This window comes from Belonocnema kinseyi, chromosome 6, assembly GCF_010883055.1.
Source record: "Belonocnema kinseyi isolate 2016_QV_RU_SX_M_011 chromosome 6, B_treatae_v1, whole genome shotgun sequence".
Classification (NCBI taxonomy): Eukaryota; Metazoa; Arthropoda; class Insecta; order Hymenoptera; family Cynipidae; genus Belonocnema; species Belonocnema kinseyi.
This window is the reverse complement of record NC_046662.1, coordinates 6,432,830-6,458,405: the sequence shown is the minus strand read 5'-3', so window position 1 is coordinate 6,458,405 and position 25,576 is coordinate 6,432,830. Positions and strand designations below refer to the sequence as shown.

Sequence of the window (25,576 nt, the reverse complement as noted above, 5' to 3'; positions counted from 1 at the left end):
GTCGTTCATTTGGCATTCTCTCAACATGTTTGAACCATCTTAACCGATTTCTTTCCCATGTGTCTACTAGCGTCTCTTCTGCACCACATTCTTTTAGAATTAGCTCGTTACTTACTTTGTCCTTATTAGCTTTCTGAAATATTATAATTGGAGTGAAACAATTAAGAGCGTATGTCTATCTCTCTGGCAATCAGCCCAGGTGAAGAGTGTGACAAAGTCATCGCACGTTACGCTTCACACATAAATACTCTAACTGGCTATTAAGCCCATAAACTGCGTTACCAATTTGACTGGGGAAAGGGGTCGCGAAAAAAACATTGATCGGAAACAGGGCGAGGTGGTGGGAGGGTCAGTGGAAGGAACGTTGCGAATTTAGATAACATTGAGTACACTTTTTCTAGTTTATCTTTTCTAGTTGAAAATTTAACTATTTGGATGCAAACTCCTGTATTTTCTTGAAAATTCTTATTTTATGGTAGAAAATTAATCTTCTCAGGCTGAAATTTATTCATCCTTTTTTTAAATGCAACTGTGATTGGTTTAAAATTCAACAATTTTAAAGTTAGAATACTTTTAAGAAAATGATGTTTTTTTACGTTTCATCATTTAGGTTGAAAATTGTACTATTTTTCATCAAATTCATCTTTTTAGCTCAAAAATTCAATAATTTGGTTGAAAACGAACTTTTATGCAAGTTTTTTTTGTTGAAAATTTATATTTTTGGTTGAGGATTCAACTATTTGGTTAGAAAATAAACTATTTGTATGAAAACTTAATTATTGGGTTGAAAATTTCTGTTAAAATTTCATTTTTTTGTTGTTAAAAATTGAACTATCCGGTTGAAAAATCAACTGCTTGATTTCAAGTTAAACCAGTTTGTTAAACAAATTTTTTGTTAACATTGACCTCTTTGCTTGAAAATTGAACTTTTTGGTTAAAAAATCTTTCGTCTTTATTTAAAAATTAATTTTTTAGCTGAAAATTTAAGTATTCCATTTTTGATTGGAAATTTTTATTTTACAAGTTGGACATTCAACTCTTTGGATGAAAATTCATGTATTTTGGTGAAAATTCGTCTTTCGGGTTAGAAAATTAATTTTTGTTGTTGAAAATTCATCATTTTGGTTGAAGATTGATGTCTGGTTAAAAATTCAAAACTTGAATTAATTTGTTAAACACATTTTTTTAAGATTCATCTCTGATTGAAATTTAACTTTTTTGATTGAAAGTTCAACTACTTAGTTGCTCATACTACTTAGTTTCGTTAAAAATTAATTTCTCTGATGTTGAAAATTCGTCTTCTTTGATTGAAAATTCATTTTAAATTGGGTTTTTTGCATGAATTTTATTTAACCCATTAACGACCAAAGCTATCAATGTTATAACATGAGTTTGACCGCAAAATTTATGGGTATAACAAAACAATATATAGATCAAAAGTGCTGTTCCTTATGTTTTTGGGTGAGCTAAATTCGAATCCATGGTCAAAATTCGAATATTTTGACATCAAAATTAAATATGGCGGTTTTTGTATACAAAAATAGTGAAAAATGTTTGATTTTTTATTTTTATAATTTTTTTTTTTTGAAATAAAACGCTTTAATATCTTAAGATTTCTTCAACCATTGGTGCACAAAATTCTTAAACTTTAACAAAAAATTTTTATATATGTGTTTTTTGTTGAGAAAAATAACAATGATGGAAAAAAACAGTTTTTGGGACATTTTTGCATTTTGTCCGCCATTTTGGAAGAAAAAACATATATATAAAAATTTTCTGTTAAAGTTTAAGAATTCTGTCCACCGATGGTTGAAGAAATTTTAAGATATTAACGCGTTTTATGTCTGAAAAAAATTATAAAAATAAAAAATAAAACATTTTCCACTATTTTTGTATGCAAAAGCGCCATATTTAATTTTGAAGTAAAAATTTCCGAATTTTCCTACTTTGGGATAATTTTGGGCTACGTTATTTTTCTGAGTAGGTGGGGGGAGGGGATAAAAAAACTGTAATAATCTACAAGCTTAGGAGGTAAAAAATAACCCAAAATTGGTAACGTAGTTTATAGTTTACATATTTATTAGTTATAATTTAAGGAAAAGTGTAGAAGGAGGAGTATAAGTAGGAGTGTAAGAAGGAGGAGCAATAATATAAGAAGTAGAAGGAGAAATAGAAGAAGTAGAATTAGGAGCTAGAATATAAAGAGTAGGAGTAAAAGGTGATGTAGTAGAAAGAGGATAAAAAGGAGTAGACAGAGAAGGTGGTGGAGGAGGTGAAGTAGGAGAATGAGTGAAACGAGGAGGATTAGAAGGAGAAAAAGAAGTAGAAGGAGGAGAAGCAGGGGTAGAAGGCGAAGAGCAAGAATAAAAGGTATAGAAGGAGGGGGGGGGGGGAGGTTGCTGAAGAGAAAGAGTAGGAGCAAGAATAGAAGGAGCAGAAGGAGGAAGAATAGATGGGGGAGGAATAGATAGGGGAGCAGTAGGAGGAGGAGGAGAAAAAGGATGAAAAGAAGTAGAAGGAGTAGAATAAGGAAAAAGTGTAGAAGTAGGAGTAAAAGGAGTTTGAGAAGGAGAAGTTCATAACAAATATCGAATTCCCCTTAACATATATATCTATTCTGGTATATAACATTTGCTTCCTTTACAATACACCTTTTCATAAAGTTTCTTGTGTTTGTGACTATTTATATCTTAAGATTAAGAGTGCATAATTTTATATACTGCAGTTTTTGGCTTTATTTGTTTCAATTGTACTTCTTGTAATGGCACCTACCCTGCCTCTGCACTCTTTTCAAAACAAAAAACTTTGAAATAAAGAGTTTAAACAGTTTTTAACTTTTTGTTGAATGATATCCAAATTGAAAATCTATGAAATTAATAGAGAAAAATGAGTGAATATGATGGTCGAATCTTTCACGACGTCGCGACAGCTCCTTTGTTCGGGACAAAGGAGGCGTAAAGTATTAGTCTCGTGCGGGTTATGATAACGGTATATTAAAATTAAAACCACAGAATACTCTGTCCGGTCTAGTTACTGACTCCTCTTTCTCTTTCCTTCCCTCGCACTCTTCTTTTTATTTGTCCCTCCTCTTTTGCGTCTCTCTCCAACTTTACTTGCCCTTTTTTAAGAAACTTCAATCAAGCATGAAAAACAATCTCCATTCTACCAAGAACAGCAATTTTGTACTCCATTTTGCACTTATAATTTGGATATACTTTCGAATTGTAAATGTCTTCCTATTTCAGGGTTGCTGCATTCTATAACGACCTAAAACGAATAGGGAAAAGGTGCAAAGATTATTTTCGATTTTGGTGTTGAAAAAAGTATGTAAAATAGCCGTCTTAGGAATTCGGTTTCATTAAAGGAAACCCTTTTAAAAAATTAAAAAGTCATTTTACTCAATACTTCATATTGATCAATTTTATTTGCCGTATATTTTTTGGATATTTAAAATTCATCTTTTTGGTTGAAAATTGAAATATTTTGATGAAAAATTTAACTATTTTCTAGAAAATTTGTTTGTTTTGTCTTCTTTTTTAAAAATTCATGTTATTGTTTATAATATCATCTTTTTAGGTGAAAATTCATTTTTCTAACTAGACCATTTTGCTGAAGATTCAAACACTTGGTTGCAAATTCACGTATTATGTTAAAATCTTGTCTGTTTTAATATAAATTAATCTTTTCGCCTGAAAATTCATCTTTTTGGTTAAGAATTGTAATATTTTTGTAAAAAATTTAAGTGTTTTACAGAAAATTCAATTTTTTTTGGTGGGAGATTAATTTGTTTAACTGAAAATTCATGCTTTTAATTTAAAAATCAATCATTTAATTAATTTATTGAAAACTAATTTTTTAGATGAAAATTCAACTGTTTTCTTAAATATCATCTTTTTGGTTGAAAATTCATTTATTTTTTTAAATTATTTTTTTTATTCTGAAATTTTTATTTTTTATTGAAAATCTAAAGATTCCATTTTTGGTTAAAACTGCGTTTTTTCGATAGAAACTTAATCTTCTTTGTTAAGAATGTATTTTTTGTTTTAAAAGTTAATTATTTAGTTAAAAATTAATCTACTAAGTAAAAAATTCAACAATTTGGTGAAAGTAATTTTTTTGGTTGGAAATTCAACTGTTTTGTTCGAAATGATTTTTTTTGGGTTAAAAATTCAAGTACTTGGTTAGAAAGTTCAGCTTTTTTACAATTCATGTATTTGGTTGAAAAATAATCATTTTTGATAAATTGGTCTTTTTCGGTGGTAAACTATTCTTTTTAGTTAAAAATAAATGTTTTGGCGAAAATTCACCAATTTGGTTGAAAATTCAACTATTTGGTTGAAAATGGCTCTTTTTTTGTTGAAAAGTATCTTTTTTTTGAAAAGTCAACTGTTTTTTTGAAAATTTATCTTTACGATGGAATAAAAATCTGTTTTGGTTGAAATATCAAAAATCTCATTTGGTTAAGAATTAATTTACTTTTCAGGAAAATTAGAAGATTTTGATACAGAATAATTTTTCTGTTTAAAATTCTTTATTTTATATCGAAAATGTTAACCCTTTCGATGAAAATTGAACTTTTTGCTGAAAAATCGTTTTTTTTTTTGTCCAAAATTTATCTTTAACTCAATGCTTAACTTGGAATAGTTAAGCATTGAGTTAAAGATAAATCTCTTTCGTTAAATGTTTAAATATTTTTTCGAAAATTCGTTTTTTTTTTTTAATTGAAAATTAAATTTGTTGTAAATATTTCATTTCTGGTAGAAAATTGATATCTTTTCGTTGGAAATTCAACCATTTTTTTTTTAACTTCATCTTATTTATATCAAAATTTAGCTATACTTCTTTGAAAATTCGTGAATTTAGTTGAAAATGTTTCTTTTTCCGGAAATTCTTTTAAATTTCTAAGAATAACTTAAATCTTGAAAACCCTTAACAAAATTTGTATTCCTTCGTATTTCTTGAAATTGTGCAAATCCCTTGAAATCATTGGAAAGCGAAAAAATCCATTCAAATCAGTAGAAATCATTTTAAATCCCTTCTGAATATAAATTTAGAAACTTCTTATTAGTATGTATGTGTACAAAAACTTTTAGCTCTATTTGTATATGTAGATAAAATTGCTTGAAGTAATTTGAAATCCTACAACGAATAAAAAAATCATTTTTTCCATCATCTTTTTTTTAACATTAGTTGTTTTTATACTGGTTTGCTTTTAATGATTGTTCTATAATTATATATAATATATATTTCAAATTCCAAAATTTAATTACCACTTTAAACTTTTACCTCAAATTTTAAAAATGAAATAAACATTTTTGAATTTTAATTATCAAAAAACTAATTCTTGAATAATTAATTAATATTTTTGTATTATTTATGTTTCAGGAACACAAAGTAATTCGATTTCGAAAATCTGATCCTGGCGAATCTTCCCCTGATGGAGGATTTTCAAGAGTTAAGAGGGAAAGAGATTTTATAAAAGTCGTCCTTTCTTCTTTTCTTCGACCATACCTTGATGTACCTGAAATTTTACGTTACGACCGAACTGAATTAGCAAAATTTTCTGAAACGATACGTTCACTCCGACCAGGTAAGGAAAAAACAATCGTATGAACTTAAAAAATGAAATTGCCGTTTATTTTTGCTAAGGTGGAGTAAGAATAGGAGGAGTAGAAGGAGGAGGTGAAGTAGTAGGAGGGGAAGAAGGAGTAGAAGTAGAGAAGGAATAGAAGGTGGCGGAGAAGGAGTATAAGAGTAAAGGAAGGAGTAAAAGGAGGAGTATAAGGGGGACGAAAAGAAGGAGGAGGAGGATAAGTCCGTATTTAAAAGTCTGTCATCCGAATTCGAAAAGATTGCTGTGCATAATCTACTTTATTTTTTCAAGTAACATTTTTTATCACCCATTTATTTTAGAGTATTTAAATTTAACTTTAATTTTTATTTAAACTATTATTCTTTAGCATATACGTGATCAAAATTCCTATTTATTTATCACAGGCTTCCTAGTTTTTTCCCAATTCGTCTCTTTCCCCTTTTTCTTATTTTTACACTTAAATGGCAACTGAATTAATAGAAACCAATAAGAAAATCTAACATTTTTTCGTTATTAAATATTAAATGATCTTTTTTAGTTAAAATTTGATGTATTTTGTTGAAAATTGAAACTCGAAAGTTTTGTAAAAAGTTCACTTTTTTAAATTAAAAATGTTTAATGAAAATTAACTGTTCTATTTTAGCTTTACAAGTTTTTTTTATACTAAAAATTCCACTATTTAGTCAAAAATTCATCTTTTTTGTAGAAAATTAATATTATTGGTTAAAAAATCAACTATTTAGTTGATAGTGGAACTAATTTCTTAAACATTCATTTTTTTATTGAAAATCTATAATTTGATACAAAATGTACCTCTTTGATTGAAAATAAAACTAATTTGTTAAAACTTCCCTTTTTTGGGAGTTAAAATTAATTTTTTAAACTGACAATTGAAGTATTTGTGTTAAAAAATTGGTAAATGATTCATTTTTCGTACTGAAAATTAATTTTCTTGTAAGAAAATTGAACTATTCCATTTATGGTTGAAAATTTATTATTTAGTTAAGAAACTAAAGTTTGGTCGAAAATTGATGTATTTTGTTGAAAAGTCGTCTTTTCGGTAAAAAATTAATCTTCTTGCTGACAAATCCATCTTTTTGATTAAAAATTTATACACTCTACCAAGAAAGACGAATTTTGAACAAAATGCATGAATTTTTAAATCAAAAAGTTTGACTTTCAACCAAAAATATAAATTTTTAACCAAAAATGGAATAGTTTAATTGTAAGTACGAAGGATTTTTTTTCAACTAAATATAAAACGAATTTTCATCAAAATAGATTAATGTTTAACCAAAGAATTGAAACATAGTGGAAGTTTCAACAAAATAATTAAATTTTCAAACAAATAATAAAATTCTTAACTTTTACCCCAAAATTTGTTTCGCTCAAATTCGTAACGTAGTTTATGAAAGATTCCGCCAGGTCACTTTTTTGAAGGACTACACCACTTCTAACAGAAGGTGTTGCATTGTTTGAAATTTTAGAAAAAAGAACTGAAAATAAGTTCTAATAATTAGGGCTTAAATTTGTCAACAAAATTAAGAGGCCTTATAGTATATTGTGCACCAAGGCAGCAAAATAGTCTTTTTACGACCGAGCGTGAGTTTTTGTAAAGACGCGATATCGTAAAAAGACTTCGCTGCCTCAGTACACACGATGTATAATCTAATAAGAGGTTTGAGGTTAGTTCAAAGGGAACAATATTGCGCATAACAGTGCGCGTGGTCCAAAGTAGCCAACGCGCATGTGCGTGCCTTTCTCGCGGACTGTAAATTACCCCTCCACCAGCAATAGCCCACTTTGCTAATCCAAACCACGCCCATTGCCCAGAAAGCGAGGAAACCATGCTCATGTGATGAATTTTCAACCAAATAATTGAACTCAAAGAATTATTTTTATCGACCAAACAGTTGAAGTCACACCAAATTAGTGGAACAATCAATTTCAACAAATTATCGAATTTTCAAATGATAAAACTTGCGGCCAGAGATGAATCTTCAAAACGAAAAAGACGTTCTATGTTAGACCGGGAAAGATTTTTCAGTTTCAAGCTAAATAGTTGATATCTCAAACAAAAAAGATGTTTACGTAAAACGAGTATGGTTTTTTGGGCGTGGTTTGGAGCAGCAAAGTAGGTCATTGTTGGTGGTCGGGTACTTCAGCGAGGCATGGAAGTCTTTTTACGGTCTCACCTGTTTGCAAAAACTTACACTCGGGCGTAAAAAGACCAGGTCGCTTCCTTGATGCACAATATACTATTATGAACCTGATATAAAAATTTTAAATTTGGTTTCTATTCTTCAACATCTGGAGGGGGTGGATCTGCCTTTTATTCCGAAGCCTGTGAGGTGTAGAACAAAAAGAGGACTTTTTCCATTATTAATGTAAGAAAACTAATCCTACTAAAGTTGGAGAAAGAAGATTTCAGTTGGATGAAAGGATTTTCGATATTGAAGTGAAGTGAAGTGTATTGGTGGACGTGTGATTGTTGCCTGCGGCCCTACGTGACGGATGGAACGTACGAACGGCTCGCTATCTCTTCTTTGAGTTGAGAGAGGCTTCCGAAATTATATGAAACGCAGCAGCGGAGCAGCTGCTCGCCTGCTCTTCGTCTGGTTTTTTCCCCTTTCCGTTCCCCCACCTCCTACAATTTCACCCCACATTTTCATGCTTCGAACTCCCTACCCCCGTTCCATCCCAGTCCAACTCCCAACCAACCAGCAGTGGTGGTGGCCCTTTCGAAATAATAATAACAGAGCAGCTGCTGCCCAGCTCAGTCCTTAACACTGCAAATTCCTCAAACTTAAACATCTGCGTAAAACACCCCGGACGTGCACGTAAATGCATAAAATTATGACAAACACAGAAATACAAACACGAACAAAGATCAACGAAATTTTCGCATTTTTGCTCACATGTTTTTCACTTTTATTCATTTTTTTTTCTTTTAATTCACGAATTTTATTCACTTTTTTGTTTTCTTTTAGAAAATGTAGGGCAAACCTCCCTACAGTGGACAATAAACCATACTATGGATAATAATCTTAAGAGCACAAGGTTGAACAATTTGTTTCTTTTTAGATTCAAAAGTCTTTTTGGTTGAAAGTTTCGTCTTTTTCGTTAAACTCTATTTATTTATTTGAAAATTAATGTTTTGATTCAAGATTTACTATTTTGTTGAAAATTTGTCTTTTTGGATGAATAAAATTGTTTTTTATTTTAAATTAAAATAATTTTTGTTCGAAATTGAACTGCTTTGTAAAAAATCCATTTTTTGTTTATTGAAGGTTCATAATGTTAATTGAAAATTACACTATTTAGTTAAAATGTAACTCTTCCGTCGTTCATTGAAAATTCATTCTTTTCAGTTAAAAATTCGTCTATTTCTTTAAAAATTCATGTATTTTATTTTTTATTAATTTTCCTTTTTGCTGTAAATTCCACATTTTTGTTGAAAATTATTCTGTTTTTGTTGAAGATGCACAATTCTGTAAGAAAATCGTCTTTTCTGGATGAACACAAATGTTTTTGGTTTTAAATAAAAATAATTTTTGTTGAAAATTTTACTACTTGTTTGAAAGTTGAACTATTTTGTCAAAAATAAATTCTTTAGTTATTGAAGATTCACAATGTTAGTTCAAAATTCACCTATTTACCTGAAAGTAGAATTAATTTGTTAAAAATTATTTTGTTAACTATTTGTTAAATATTTGTTAACTATTTTGTTGATAAGTCTTTTTTTTTGTTTAAAATTTTTCCTTTTTTATTACATTTATTTGAAAATTATTCTGTTTTGGTTTAGGATTCACAATTTTGTTGAAAATTCGTCTTTTTTAGAATTAAGATGAAAACAACTGTTTCTGATTTTGGATTAAAATCATTTTTGATGAAAATTTTATCACTTGATTGAAACTTGAACTCTTTTGTAAAAAATCCATTTTTGTTGTTAGAGATTCATAATTTTAGTTAAAAATTAACCTATTTGGCTAAAAAGTTGAACTGATTTGTTAAAAATTCATTTTATTATTGGAAGATTTAACTATTTTGTTGAAAATTCGTTGTTTTTTTTAAATTGAAACTTAATTATTTACTTTATACTTTTTATCATTTTCAGTTAAAAATTCATCTCTTCAATGAAAAATTTAGACATTTTGTTTAAAATTAATTATCTTTTTGGATGAAGATTCACAATTTGAAAAAATTTCAAAAATCGTCTTTCGTTTTCAAATTCAACAATTTGGTTGGAAAATTGGTTTCTTTCTAGATTAAAAAATAGTTTTTGTTGTAAATTCCACCATATTGTTGCAAATTGATATTTTTGGTTTAAAATTTCGTCTTTTTCATTAAATAGTAACTACTTATTTAAAAATTAATGTTTATATTAAAGATTTACTATTTTGTTAAAAATTCGTCTTTTTGGATAAATACAACTGTTTTTCAATTTTAATTAAAATAATTTTTGAAAATGTATCCTTTTTAGTTGAAAATTTACCTCTTTGTTTGAAATTTTATGTATTTTGTTTAAAATTAGTTTTCTTTTTAGTTGAAAATTCGTCTTTTTCGTTCGAAAATTCCACAATTTTTTTCAATTTTTTTTGTCTTTCTATAGGTTAAAAAATCATTTGTGTTGAAAATTCATCTATTTGGTTTGAAATATTGTCTTTTTCATTAAGTAGCTCCCTATTTATTTGAAAATTAATCCGCATTGGTTGAGAATTAAACTATTTTGTTGAAAATTCCTCTTTTTTACTGGAAATTCAACCGTGTTCTAAAATATTTGTCTTTTTGGGTTAAAAATTCATGTCGTTTGTTGAAGATTCTTCTTTTTTTTTCGTAAAAAATTCTTTCAAACATTTTTTAAAAATTAAAAATGCAACTGTAACACATAATATTTTTTCACTCAATAAATAAAATACTACTCCATACTAATCACAAGATTTTTAGATAAATTTTGCATACAATTTATTATTGTTTATAACAATGTTGTCTTAAAATAGAGATATAAAGTCGCAGGTTTTTCAAAAATCTTCCACTTTTTATCCAATTTTCAATTATAGGGAGGTAAGAGCTCATTAATGTTAATAAAAATAATATTTTAAACTATTATAATTTTTTTATTTTTATTTTTATTTATTATTTTATTATTTTTATTATTTATTTATTTATTTTTTATTATTTTATTTATATTTTTAAACTATATATAATTTTCAATAATCTTCTCATTGAATAATCCTACAAATTGCAATTTTTTCTGAAAATTCCAATTTTTGACTACTTTTCACTTAGAGTAACTTAATAATTAATTAAATTTAACCAACAAAATTTTCAAAAAATTATTATTATTTATAAGTATCTTCTTCTTAATTAATGTCAGATACCTGCGGTTTTTTCTGAAACTTTTAACCTTTTGTCCACTTTCAGTTAGTCAGGTAATAATTAATGTTAGTCAACAAAAATAGTTTTTAAACAATTTATTACTGTTTATAAATATTTTTTCTTGGATAAGTGCTCGAAAGTTGCAGTTTTTTCTACAATGTTTAACTTTGCTTTGCCTTTTTAGTTATGAATAAATAATAAACAAAAATGAGAGAGAATCATATTTTAAACAATCTCTTTCCTTTTTATTGATATATATTTTTTTAATTGAGCAGGTATTCGAAATATTCTTGAAGTTTTCTTTATGGAGCATATTAACTGTACATTTTTCCTGAAGTGTTTACTGAGAGCCTTGTTTCTTAATTGTATAATAATATTTTTTATTTGTACCTCACTAAAAAGACAATAAAAAGCTGCAAATTTAAAAAAAATTGCAAGTGCCTAGGATTAATCTAAGAGAAGATAGTTATAAATAATGATAAATTATTCAAAGAACTACTTTACTTAACTTTAATTATTTATCACGTTACTAAGTAAAAACTGGATAGTAAGATAAAAATTTCAGAAGAAACCGCAACTATCTAAGATTGATTAAAAATAAGATGCTTATAAACAATAATAATTTGTTTAAAGAATTGTTTTTGCTAAATTTAATTAATTATTAAGTCACTCTGTGTGAAAATTAGACCAATAGTTGAAAATTTCAGAAGAAACCTCAGCTTTCTACAATTATTCAAAGAGAATATTATTGTAAATAATAATTTATTTATGCAATTATTTTTGTTAAATCGCATCATTTATTACCTGATTCTAAGTGAATACTGCATAAAAAGTTGAAAATTTTAGAAAAAACCGCAAGTTTCTTACATTATTTCAAGTGAATATTTTTATAAATAATAACCAATTGTTTAAACTATGTTTTTTGTTAACATTAATTTAGTATTACCTTACTCTAATTAAAAGTTAGATATAACGTGGAAAATTTAAGAAAAAACCGTCACTTTCTAACTTAATTCAAAGAGAAAATTCCTAAAAACAATAATAAATTGTTTGAACAATTTAAAGTAAGAATATTGCATTTTCAATGAGAGATATGTTTTTTAAACAAATTCTTTTAAACTTCAACTAAAAGATAAATGTTTAATTTAACAGAAAAAATTAATTTTCAATAGAAAAAATAATCATTTTTCGCCAAGTAATTTAACTTTCGTTTTGTTAACTTTAAATTTAATTATTCCATTCAAGTTTGTAGATTAATTTTTTTTGTGGAATTTCATGTTTATGGATTAAAAATTCAACTGGCAGAAATTTCATTTTTTGTTTTGTTTAAAAGTGCGAGTGTTTAGTTTAAAAATAATTTTGCTTGGTTGAGGATTGAACTATTTGTTGAAAATTTAACTATTTTGCTCAAAATTACTTTTTTTTGAAAACTTAATTATTTTTTGAAAAATTCGATTTTTTGCTGATTTGAACTGCTTTTTATATTAAAAAAAATTTTAAATTGAATAAAATTCCTTTTCTGTTGAAATATCAACTATTATATTTTTCTTTCAGAATGCATCTTTCTCGGTTGAAAATCCAACTGCAACAAATAGGTGGATTTTCTTATTGGTTTTTATTTAAAAAATTTACATTTAAATAGAAAAATGAAAAAAATATGAAAATAAGGAAAAGACTGTAAAGCCTGCGAGAAATAAATCAAAGTTTTGATAATTCATAGACTAAAGAATAATTGTTTTAATAAACATTGAAGTTTATTTTGTATACATTTGAAATATCAGCTTTATAATAATCGCTTATTAACGAAGCAGCGAACATAAAAAAAGTTGAGGTTGCAAATTTCAAAATAAATAGCTTTGACATTTTCCGACATTTTTCTCGATAATTTGACGTAGGATTATTTCATCTGACGCCTGAATAAGAGTGAATTGCGAGAAGTCTCTAATTATTAGTTAATTGGTAAATAGTTAATAAAGCGACGGAACCGAGACTTCAATTTTACCTCGGCGAATATAAAATAATAAATTATTTATGAGTCCTCGAACCAGTTTTGATGTGTTTAATTGTTTTTATTAGATTATTTTACTTTGTAATATATCCATTATTTTAATTTCAGTGAAATATATACCAGAATAATTTTATTAAAAACAAAATGTAGATTTTAAATAATTTTTTAAAATTTATTTTGAAAAAATATTTACAAATATTTAAAAACATTCCAAAATATTTTCAGAATTATTAAAAACTAATGTGGAAGATTTGAAGAAATTTTGTTTAATTTTTCAGGCTTCTTTCAAAACTTTTGGAAAGCTTTGGGTTATTTTAACAGATATTTAGAAGTTTTTAAACAATTTCGCAAATAATAAGAAATTTGAAATTTATTAGAACAATTAATTTAAAGAAAAGATTAAACAAATATTTTTAATCATTTTATAAATTTCGCAAAAGAATGTATAAGATTGCAAAGCAAATTTTTTATTTCATTTTGTATGATCATATGATTTTTTATTTTATATTATATATTTTAAAAGAACGACAAAAAAGATTTTTCGACATTCCAAAAGATTTCTAAAATTATCAAAAAAGAATCTAAAAGATTTGAAGGAAATTTTTTAAATTCTGTAAAACATTTCCTAAAATTTTTTTAAATCCTTTACAATAAAAAATTATAGATACATTTTCGAAATATCTGAAATATTCAAAAATTTGTTTGAATTTTCTCGATTAGCCTAAAAAAATTATATTTATATAACCTTAAAGCAAATAAACAAAGAATATTAGAAAAGAAATAGTCAATGGAAATTTGTATTTTGTAGTAAAAATGATTTTTTTCCTTGAATTATAATTTTTCTAAAATCTTGTTTAATTCTTGACTGAAAAATCTTTTTCGGCAAGAAATTAATCTTTTTGGTTGAGGATTCAATGATTTTGTTGCATTTTTTAATGAACTCAACTTTTTTATTTAAAAATTAAAATCGTTTTAGTTTTAAATATTAACTATCGTATTTGTTCTTAAGAATTCATCTAATTTGTTTGAAGATTCATAATTTTAGTTGAAAATATGTCTTTTTCGGTAGAAAATTAATCCTTTTGATAGAAAATTCATGAATTTGTTTGAAAATTCAATTATGTAGTTAAAAATGATAATAATGAATGTTTTTTGGTTAAAAATACAACTCGCTTAAAATAAACCTTTTTTCGTTGAGGATTCAACTATTTTGTTAAAAAAAAAACGTTTTGAATGTTGTGAAGTAATATGATTGAATTAAAAAAATTCAATCTCCTGGAATCGATAAACGCGACCAATAAAAAAATATTTATCATTGTTTAAAAAAAAATTAAAGAAATGGCACCATGACCAGGAAACGTATTTGGTTATCGTTTCCAAGCGGCAACAGAGCGAAAATCCTGCTGTCAATTTCCGTCCTTTCTTTGGATTCTCAGACCTTTCACCTTAGACTCAAATAAAAATAAACTCGAAATTATTTATTTTTGAAATTTATTCTGATTTATATTTATTTCAAAGACAAATTTTGATTCAAATTCTGTTATTCACTATCGAATTATTATTTATTTATTCCTATTTTTTAAAATTTTATTAATATGTTTTTAAAGTTATGAAAATATAATTTTCCTAAGATTCTTGAGAAAGTTCCAAGATATTTTTAAATATTTCAGACATGTCAAATACAAAATTTCTACAAAAAAAACATAATTTTTAATCAAATAGTGGAATTTTTAAGAAAGAAATATAAATTCTTGACGAAAAATGAAATGCTTAATTAATATTGCAGTAAAACAAAATTTGTAAATCACAGAGAGGCTATAGTTGAATCCTCAACAAAAATAAATTAATTTTAAACCAAAAATATTAAATTTGTTAAAAAAACGGATTTTCTACAAAATAATTTAATTACAAATTACTAAAAAAATTGTTAAACCAAATAGTTTATTTTTTAAAGAAACAGATGAATTTCTTACTTATGAGAAGATTAATTTTCTAACACAAAAGACTGTTTTTTAGCAAAATATTTAAATTTTTTACCAAAGAGATGAATTTCTAACTAAAATGATGAATCTTCAAATAAAAAAAATAAATAAATAAATATAATAGTTGAGATTTCAACCACAAAAAGTTTTAATTAAAAATAAAAACCCGATGAATTGACCGAAAAAGAAGAATTTTCAACAGAAAGGGTAATTTTAAAACCAAATAGTTAAATTAAAAAAATTCATCTTCGAAAAAATAGGTATAATTATAAAAAAAACTTATATATAATAGTGTATCTTTAAAAAAAATGAATTAAAAAAAATATAATATAGTTGACATTTCAAAATGAAAAGATTTTGAATACAAATTTTTAAAAGTTGGATTTCTTCTAAAATTTCGAATTTTTAACCAAATATTTCAATCTTCAACAAAAAGAACATTAGTTTTCGCACAAAAAATTCATTTTAAATGAAAAATAGTTAAATTCATCTAAAAAGGCGAATTAAAAAAATTTAATCCTTAACCCAAAAAAGATTCATTTTCAACCAAAAATATTAAACTTTTACCAGAAGAGACGAATTTTCTACAAAATAGTTTAGATTCTTAACTCGAATATATGAATTTTGAAATAAACAGATAAATTTTCTAGCGAAAAAGTCTAATTTTCTCCGAAATAATTACATTTTCTAGCACAGAGGTGAATTTTCAAATTAAATGATGAATATTCACAACAAAAAATAAATTACGAAGAATGTAATAGTTAACATTTTAACAAAAAAATCTTAATTTAAAATAAGAAACATTTGAATTCATCAAAAAAGAAGAATTTACAACAAAATAGTCGAATTCTTTACGAAAATAGATTAATTTTTAACCAGTTTCATTTTTAACGAAAAAATATTAAATTTTTGACAAAAAGAGATGAACTTTCAGATATTTTTTAAATTGACTTTAATTCTAAACTAGATTAAGTTGATTCTTAAAATTTTGAAAAATATTTTTGAAACTTTCCAAAATTGCCTTAAAATCTTCCAAAATTGTTTACAAATTTTTAGAAATCTTTTGATATTTTGTTTAATATTCTTAAAGAATTAAATTTTTTAAATAAAGAATCATTACAAATTTTCCCAGAAATCTTAAGAAAAGTTTTTTATTATCTTTAAAATTTTCTAAAATTCTTAAGAGCGTTATTATTTTTTTGTCAAAATGTCCAAAAATTTACATTTTGTTTTAAATTTGTTAGAAATTTCAAAAATAAAATTATTTTGGAATACGAAAAATTCCTAAACATTTTGAATATCTTTTGAAAGTATTAGAATTGGTTGTTAAATTGTTTTAAAGTATGTTCAGTTAAAAAAATTGCCATACAAACTTCCAGATTTTTTTACAAAATTTTTAAAAATCTTTCTAAATGTTTGACAAGCTTTTTCAAACAACATTTTTTTTGCTTGAAAATCAACATTTGGTTTTAAATTATTAGAAATCTTTAAAAAAAATTTAATATTTGAAATCATGGAATTTTAATTTATTTTTGAAATTTTGACAAAACTTTCTAATAAAAAAAAAAAATTATTCAAATTTTGGAAAAATCGTTTGAAATTAAAAAAATTGCTTTTAAATTTTCAAGATTATTTATGATATTATTTGAAATTTGTTAAACATTTCTTATTCTTTTGATACTTTTCAAATTTTATTATTTTTCAAAAATGTCCAAATATTAATTATTTTAAAAAGATTTTTAACTTTTTTTTATAGTTTGCATTATGAAAGAATATATTTTTTTAAATCGCCTTAAAATTTTCTAGATTTTCCTCAACATTTTAAAAAATTTGTAGAAGTTTTTTTAAATTGTCATTAAAAATTCACGTGAAGGCCTGCCATTTTTAATAACAAAATTTTATTCGTCTTCGGAGAATCGTTTACGCATGGACGAGTACTGGAACAATGCATTTATTTAATTTTTCTCAGTAAAAATATTTTCCATATTCTCTCTTATTTATGTGAAAAAGCAACAAGCAGAACATTACATTACATATCGTTTTTTTTTCAATATGTTATTTGTTTGCTCCGTGAATAAAAATTCGTATGTGTTAGAGAAATAATAATTTTCTCATTTATAGTTAACATTATTCAATCGTAAATTGAAAGGCACTATGGAGTCAAAACTATTATTTAAAAGTATAATTCTGAATTAATTAAAATTTTTTTTAGAAATCGAAATATAAACAGTTGTATCATAGTTCTAGAGCAGAAAACATACTTGTTTAGATTTTTTTATTTTTCTAAGACTTAATTATGGGATTAATTTTTTTTTTAAATGATTACAATTTTTTAAATTAATTTGAATTTAATTTTTAATTAATTAATGAAATTTAAAAAACTATCCATTTATATAATGCCATAGGTTGAGAGATTATAATTTGCAACACTGCGCACACGCTAACCGAGTATCGATTTCCCGCGTATGTTATCCCCCGACTTCCCCCTTTTTACGACTTTTTTATGTCCCTCGTCGACATGATTACCGAAATAACAATAACTGCTAGTTTGCGACTCAATATTGGACACTTTTTTTAAGTATGAAAATCCTTAGAGATAATGTTTGAATTTAATCCACTTTCTACAAACCTGGTAAAACTGGTTTTAAAATAGGATGCAATAATAATTTGCACTTTAGTACAACCTTTCCATTTTTCAAATTCACTCTTTCATTCTTTCTCGTTCATCTATCCTTCACCAATCCTTTCATCCACTCCTTATCTCATTTTTCCTTCCCTTAAATCTTGACGATATTCTCTTGCCAGTTTTCTTTATTTCCGATTCCTCACCTTTATTCCTCCCATACATTCCATGTTTCCTTTTCTCGTTTGCAGATTCTGCAATTTCTGCTCTCCTTCTTTCTGCAATACATCCCTTTCCGTATCTACTTGCCCTGTCTCTTTTCTCCAATTCTTCATAGTTTACCTCAGTCCCATCTCCTGTATCTTATATCGCACTCCTTCTCCTTTCACCACCTACAAACTCTTTTTCACGTAACCTTCATTTTATTCTATTAGTTTCCCCTCAAACTTCTATACTCTCTCTCTCTCTCTCTCTCTCTCTCTCTCTACTACTTAATTTAACCCTTGAACTTCTTCTCTAACCATATACCATATAACACCATATAACATTGTATATATTTCCTGTAACCTCTCAATGTCTTCTTTTTCCGTTAATTCCCATATATCTGCTCCATGGGCTGCTTTCCCTAAACTACTCACTACATCTAAACCTCTTCTTCAAACCTTTTGTTTTCCCCCTGTTTTCTTTTATCACTCATCTCAATATAATTCGCTTGTTGTCTCCTATATTGTTCTCGAATATTTGTTCCTTTTCTCCATTGTCTTGACTCCTTCTTCACTATCTTCTATCTTTACCTCCTCATGCACTAACTTCTTTCTTTCCTGTGACATCTAATACAGTTTTTATTTCTCCTATTATTCTATTCTCGAATTAAAATTTCCGTCTGTTATAAAAACGTATCCCTTCTTTATTCACTTCCACCTCTTCTAATGTTATTCCTTCTCTTTCTTCTTTTTTTTCTTCTTGCTCTTTCATACCCTTCCCTGCTTTACAGTTCTTCTTTATTCCCGTCAACATTCCTGACATTGCTCTGCCCTATTTTATTCTTGCTCTTTGCATTTTGAAACTGCCATCTGTAACCTCTTCACCTTATTATTTCCCATCTCTTTTAATCTAGTGACTTCTCCATCAATACCACCACCTCCAGTTGTTCCTAATTCCTCATAAATTCCCTATTCTTTCTTCCTAAGCGTGTTACACTATAGTAGCATATCGAGAAATGAAAGAATTCATTTCTCGTTTTTTTTTGTTTCCTACTATTTCTTATTCTTCTCTGTTCCGTTTCTTTACCTCCCAATCCGTTACCTCTTTTTTTTTACTAACTATTTCCTTTCTTCCTCGCAATCCTTCCATGTACCATCTATCTGTATTTTACCATACTTAACCAACTTTCTTTTTTCCTTCTTTCTTTCCTCTTCCGCTATTTTTCTTAACTTATACTTATTCCTTTCTTCCCATGCAAAATCCTGTATTCTCTTCCAACCTCCACATAATGCCCTTTTCTTTGCCATCACTTCCTTTTTAGCACTTCTTCCACTCCTTCTTTCAGTTCTGCCCCCTCTAATCTTAGACCCTCTATCGCAATATTTCTTCTTTGCTCTCTCTTTTTCCTTTCTATTCTCCTCTCTTTTTTCTCAACCTTTCGTTATTATTGCTACTCTCCCCATCTTTCTTTCTTTCTGCTTTGTTAGCCTTATAAACAGTTTTTGTGGCCAAATATTTCCATTTGAGTTTTTTTACTTTTCGATTTCAGCTAATCGTCTGAATCGCTCCAAGTATTACTAGAAATAATATATCTTACATAATATTTGGTAAAATAATACAATTTAAATGTTTATAAACAACTAAGATGAACAAATTAAAAAGTTTGGTGGTTTCACGTGGAATAAAATCATTTTTTCTATTTAAATTGCTTCAGACTATGTTGAGAGTCTAAGTTAGTCACAAATACTATTAGAATTTGAATAAATAATATTTTTATAAACAAAATATAAGCATGAAGTGTTGTTAATAATTAATTACAGACTCAGTTTCAAGCTATGTATTGTGGTTTAAAACCCGATTTCTTTTACTGTGAAACTGCATAAATGTTGCATTTATTTATTTTAATTGTTTATAACTTTATAAGCATTTAAGTCGTCATTCCTAAATTTTTAATTATGTTTGTAATTAAATCTCATTCCTATATAAGTACAAAGCAATTTCAGCAAGAATAAAATTTCAACCGATAATAACACTATTTGCCAATTTGTTTATAAAATTTGTTCATAAAAATTTAATGGATCCATAAGAAAATTATTTGTATTTTGTGTGTCGCCATCCATTGATTCAGGACAATATAAAGTTTAGTTAAGCAGTTATTAAAGTATAAAAAATGGTTAAGGAAAAAAATGCCAATTTTTTCATATTTTTTGAGAAAATTTTTTATTTAGAGAAAAATAGAAAATTGGACACAAATTAAAAGCTTTAGACTATTTTAAACGAGAGAAGTGCATTTCCTCCCACTGTGAGTGGGACGATGATTCTCGTTTGAGCTCTCTCCAAATGCGCAAGAAAACGATGACGCGGCCGAGAAAATGTTTAAATATTAAAGTCCAATAAACAAGTTTCTCGTTGCCAGTGAAATCGAATTCTGTACATGCTCCCAGACACGGAAATAACTATGACACACCGCCCACGACTTTCAAACTTTTATATATATGATAAAGCCATGTATGAATGGCTTCAATATTACATTTTAACAGATTCAATAATTTTTAACTTCACTTTTTATCACCTTTTTTTAATGAAAGTACTTTTTCTACACTGCTTTACTAAAAATTTTACTGAGGGGAAAGGGGGTCTGAGAGAGGGGCGTAGAGGGATGGAAGGATAAGGAGAGGGGGATAATGGGATAATCGTCCTCTAGCTCTATCCAATTCCTTCATCCGCTCCTTATCTAATCCATCCTTTCCTAAAATCCTTACCACATTTTTTTGCCAGCTTCCTTTATCTTTAATTCCTTTCCTATACATCCCTTACTTTACCTCTTTTCCCAGTCTTCATCTTGATATTCTTGTCCATCTTCTCTCACCCGATTCTTCTTCTAAATACTTTGGTGCTCCTTCCTTTTTTACCATCTTATACCATTTATTATATTTTTATTCCGTAAGCATCCCTCATCTTTCCTTGAGTTGTCCTTTTCCGTCTCTTCTCTCCACTTCTTTATATACTACAGTTCCATATCGTATATCTATATCCCTAAAGAACTCCCTTCTTTTTTATTCTTATCTCGTTCATTCTATTTACCTACCTCTCCTTTCTTCTACCTTCTTTAAATGCTTTTTCTCCACCACGTATTTATCTCCAAACTTTTTAACCTCTTTTTCCTATTTCCCTTATCTGTTTCATTCATTACTTCTGCCGCTTTTGTTCATCCTGTTTCTTATATGAATTCTATGATCTTCATTTGTTTGCAATGTATATGCCAAATATTTAAATTCCTCTAATTCTCATTACTTTTGCTCCCTTCCATCTCTTAGTGAATAGCCCATTCTTTTTTTCTTCTCATTCCTTTTCCTTCTTACACTATTGCTTCTCTATCATAGGCCATCACAAATATGTCTTCTATATGTCGGCTATCAGTTATATCTTTTCTTTTCCATTCCTAACTATTCCTCATCCTCTTCTCTTCATTTATTCTTCCAAGTCTGAGATTAATTTATCAAATAGAAGTAGGTTTAGAGGATAACCTTATCTTACTCCTCTCACCAAATAAAAATATCCTACTTTCTCTATTACCTTTACCCGGCTTTTTGTCTTTCTCAAAATTTCCAATTTCCTATCGTATAATCACACCTTTGCCTTTTTCACTACCGGTATCATTGCCTTTCTTTCCATAACTTTGGGCACCCATTTCTTTATACTCTATTGCATATCATCCATGCCCATTCCTTTAGTTCTTTCCCCTATATATCCAGACTGCAATTGAAATCTCATCTATTCCTTCTTCATCTATGCCTTCCCATCTATCTTTATTCTTATCACCTGGTTCTTTTTCTTATTCTTATAACCCAATTTTTGTTACCTCCTTTCTTTTCTCTTTTGCTATTTTCTTTAATTTATACTGATTATGATGCCTTTTCCCTTTTTCAGCATTTCCATTTTATGTTCCCCATTCTTTAGTTTACCAGAGCCATTTGTAGGATATACAAAAGTACGATTAATTAAGGAAGAGAAGATCGGAGGATATACTGCTGAAATGTCGAAGGCTTGGAACGAAAGGATAGGGAATTTATGAGAAATTTAGAATAATGGGACGTGGTAATAATGATGGAGACGTTGTTATATGAAATGGAATGGGAAAGAGTAAATAGAAGGATAGGAAAGAGATAAAGGAAGAAAAAGAACGATTAATAGTAGAAGAAGTAAAGATAGGAGGAGAGATGTGAAAGATGGTGGAGGTGTATGTAAATGGGAATATGTGAGAGAAATCAGAGTAGAAGGGGAGAGAGACGAAGAAAATATAAGGACCAGATACTGAATGGAGAGGAAAATTATTTTTTGACGAGCTTGAAGAAGATGGGATGGTGTGGCTTGGAAATGTAGAGCGCAATGAGAAAGGGAAATAACGTTTAGGAAGAAAAAAGGAAGCGGTAATTGTCGAAAAGTTAAGAAAAGTTAAGAAAGGTCAAGAAACTAGAGGTGGATTATATAGATTATGATCATTTTCCAATAATAGTGACATTAGAGAGAAAATAAGACCATTACCTATTAAAAGGAAGTAAAAATAAAAAGAACAGGAAGCAGAGATTGGTTAATCAAAGAAAAATAACAGTTTAAGGAAAGGAAAAGGTAAAAAATATGAAAATGGGAGAGGGAAATATAAACGAAAAGATGGAGATATGTGATAAAATAAAAAAAAAAGAGAAAAATAGAAGGTTCGAAGAAGAGGCGGAGAAGGCTAGGATGGAAGAAAAAGTTTGGAGAGTAGTCAATAGAGAAAGAGAAAAAGAATGCAAAGAGTAAATCAGTAAACCAGGATATTGAGATGGTAGAATGGAATAAATATTTTATAGATTTGCTAGGGGATGTAGAGAAGAAAGTTAGGAAAGGAAAAAAAGAAAGAATGATGGAAGGAGGAGACAAAAAGAGCAGAAATAATCAAAGTGTTAAGAATAATGAAAGATGGGAAACTTGGTATTGATGAGATTCCAAATAAAGTCTAGGAATATAGATGTGGAAATGACTAAAGGAATGGGCCAGAGTTATGGAAAAAAGAGGCAGGCCGGTAGTAAAAAAAGGAAAAAAAATGTTTTCAATTATTATTATTATCCATTATTTGTAGAGAAGAGAAGGATTTTTTTGTTTTAAAAATAAAAATGATGAGTCCTGAAATGTGTATTTTGAGAAAATTTATGGGACTTGTTGATTTTCTTGGGGGAGTTTTCACTCCACTTTGTTGACGCCCCTTTGTCCTTTTTCTCTTTATCGAAAGATTTCTAAGTTTAGAAAATAAAAATCCATTATCCAAACCCGACAGAAAAGCATAATAGGGTTTTAAATCTCTAGGAAGAAATAGCCCGTTTGAGCGTGTTCACTCTGAAAGAGAAATTTCTCAGGACACTGAGATAAGTTCTCATAGAAAAGAAATCATCTTTCAAAGTTCTTTGATGCGAAATCTACAAATAACTATGATTTCGTAAAAAGAGAGATTGCTTTTTTCAAAGAAATCAATTCCTAATAACTTTTTATTCCTTTCCTCAGCAAACATTATCCCAAACCAGATCCAAATCAAATATGTTATTTTTGGTCAAATAATTCTTCAATATATTTTTATTTATAAAATATGGATTCCTTAATAGGAATCTCAAAATAATAAATATACTGGCAATTATTTTAAGGAATGTTTTAAAGGTTTGAAGCGTTTTTTAATTGATTAAAAGTATTTGAAGGCAGTTCAAAAGATTTCACAAGATTTAATTAAGAGGCTTCATATTATTTCAAAGATTTCAAGATATTTTAAGTGATTTTAGGACAAATATTATGGGACTGCAAACAATTTCCTAAAATTTACTTCTAAACATTATATAATATTTCTATAAATAGCAAAGAATTTCGAAAGAGTTCAGGGATTTCGTAGGACTTTAAATATTTGAAGAAATTTGTGCAATAGTTCATGAGATGAAAGGATTTAAAAAATGCCATGTGGTTTTGTATTTAAAGGGTTTCAAGGGATTTCAAAGGATTTTAAAGAATTTAGGAATTTGAGCATTTGAGGAGGTTTTTAGAGATATTTCAGATTTGGAAGAATTTCCTATACGATCTATAAAACTTCAGGGTATTTTCAAGTATTTAAAGAGAATTACGAAAATTTCCAGATATTCTACAAGATTTTAAAGAAATTTCAGCGGATTTCATTGGCTTCTGTAAGATTTCCGAGGATTTCGATAATTCGAAGGGATTTCAAAGAATTAAAAAAAATATTAGGGCATTTAAAAAAATTGTTAAATACTTTTTCAATAATTTTAAAGGGTTTAAAAGACTTTAAAAAATAACTTTAAGGAATTTTGAATCATTTGAAAAATTTCAGAGTATTTTTAAAAATTTCAAAAAATTGTTTTGATTGATAACAAAAATCTTAAGTATTTGAGACATTTTAGCTTATTTTTAAATATTCCATGGAATTTTTAAAAGGTGTGAATAATTTCAAGTGATTCCAAAGGATTTTAAAGGTTTGAGCAGGTATTTAAAAATTTCAAAGAATGTTCAAGAGTTTTAACAAGTGTTACAGCGTTTGAAAAGATTTTAAAGGATTTGAAAAGTATTATAGTATTTTCAAAGATTCTAAGGAATTTTCAATATAGATTTTAAGAACTTGAGAATTCAAATAATTTTCATGCGTTTTTAAGGATTTTGAAGGAATTTCAACGGACTTCAACGGGTTTTTATCGGATTTTCGAGGATTTTAATAATATGAAGGGGTTTTAAAAGATTTTAAAAGTTTCGGAGAATTCTAAAAAATTCCAAAGATTTTTTCAAGAGCTTTACAATTTTAAATCTTCGAGTATTTCAAGAAATGTCAGATTGTATGGGATTCCCCACGGGTTTTTCAAGGTATTTTATTGGATTTCATCAAATTTTGAAAATTTGAATGTTTCTTTTTTTATTGTGATTTAAAAAAGAATTAGAAATTTGGATTCTTATTCTTTGTTTTTTTTTTAATTTCCGAGAATTTCGTAAATAAATTATTAAATGAGGCTGGATATTTATTCACTTTTTAGAAAATATATAAGACACTTTCCAATCGATCTTTTTTGCAAAACGCTGAAAAAGATTTGAGAGATTTTATCATTAAGCCGGAAGAAATTGGTTTCGGTTCAGGTTGGAGGTTCGGTGTTCGTGCAGGTCCGAAGAGTTCTTTTGTGACGCCTGAGCTAGGCCTAGGTGCGCCTAGGTGCTCGGCAGAAGACCGAAGACCATAACCGCAGACCGTGAAAAGGAAGAACGTGAATCGTGATTCCCTGAAGCAGAACCGGCATAAATAAAATACTGAATGGTAACTTGCCAGTTCTCTTGTATTTCCACTTCCTTCAGCTTAGCTTTAGCTTTTAGCTCGCCTTGCTGTGAGATTCATTTGTCCGGAACGATCTTCAGGGTGTCTCTATATTCTCCATCTATATTCTATATCTGTAATATAGAATACGCTTTTTATGTTTTTTAAAGTTAAAATTTCCTACATCAGAGTCCCTACAAGACCTCTGACCAGATAATTTTTTAAAAGATTCATTATTTTGAGTTGGTTTAGGAAACTTTTGGAAAGAATTACAATTATGACTTAGAATGGGCAATTTTTGAAAAGAATTATGATCTTTGATTTGGAATGAAGAATTTTCGAAAAGATTTATAATACTGACTTGGAACAGGAACTTATTGTTAAGGGAATGATGATTTTGGGTTGGTGCATGGAATTTTTGAAAAGAATGATAAGTTTGGGATGGTTTAGTAAATTT

The 25,576-nt window shown here is 27.5% G+C and overlaps 1 protein-coding gene across 4 annotated transcripts in view; it reads left to right on the top strand.

Moving 5' to 3' along the window:
* The window catches only part of LOC117175262 (inositol-pentakisphosphate 2-kinase), a 396,916-nt gene that overhangs the window by 337,381 nt on the left and 33,959 nt on the right, over positions 1-25,576 (top strand). For all 4 annotated transcript variants that reach the window (XM_033364969.1, XM_033364965.1, XM_033364966.1 and 1 more), the window contains one exon: positions 5,386-5,590. In XM_033364969.1, coding sequence (XP_033220860.1) covers positions 5,386-5,590 — 205 coding nt within the window. The remainder of the gene's footprint in view (positions 1-5,385; positions 5,591-25,576) is intronic.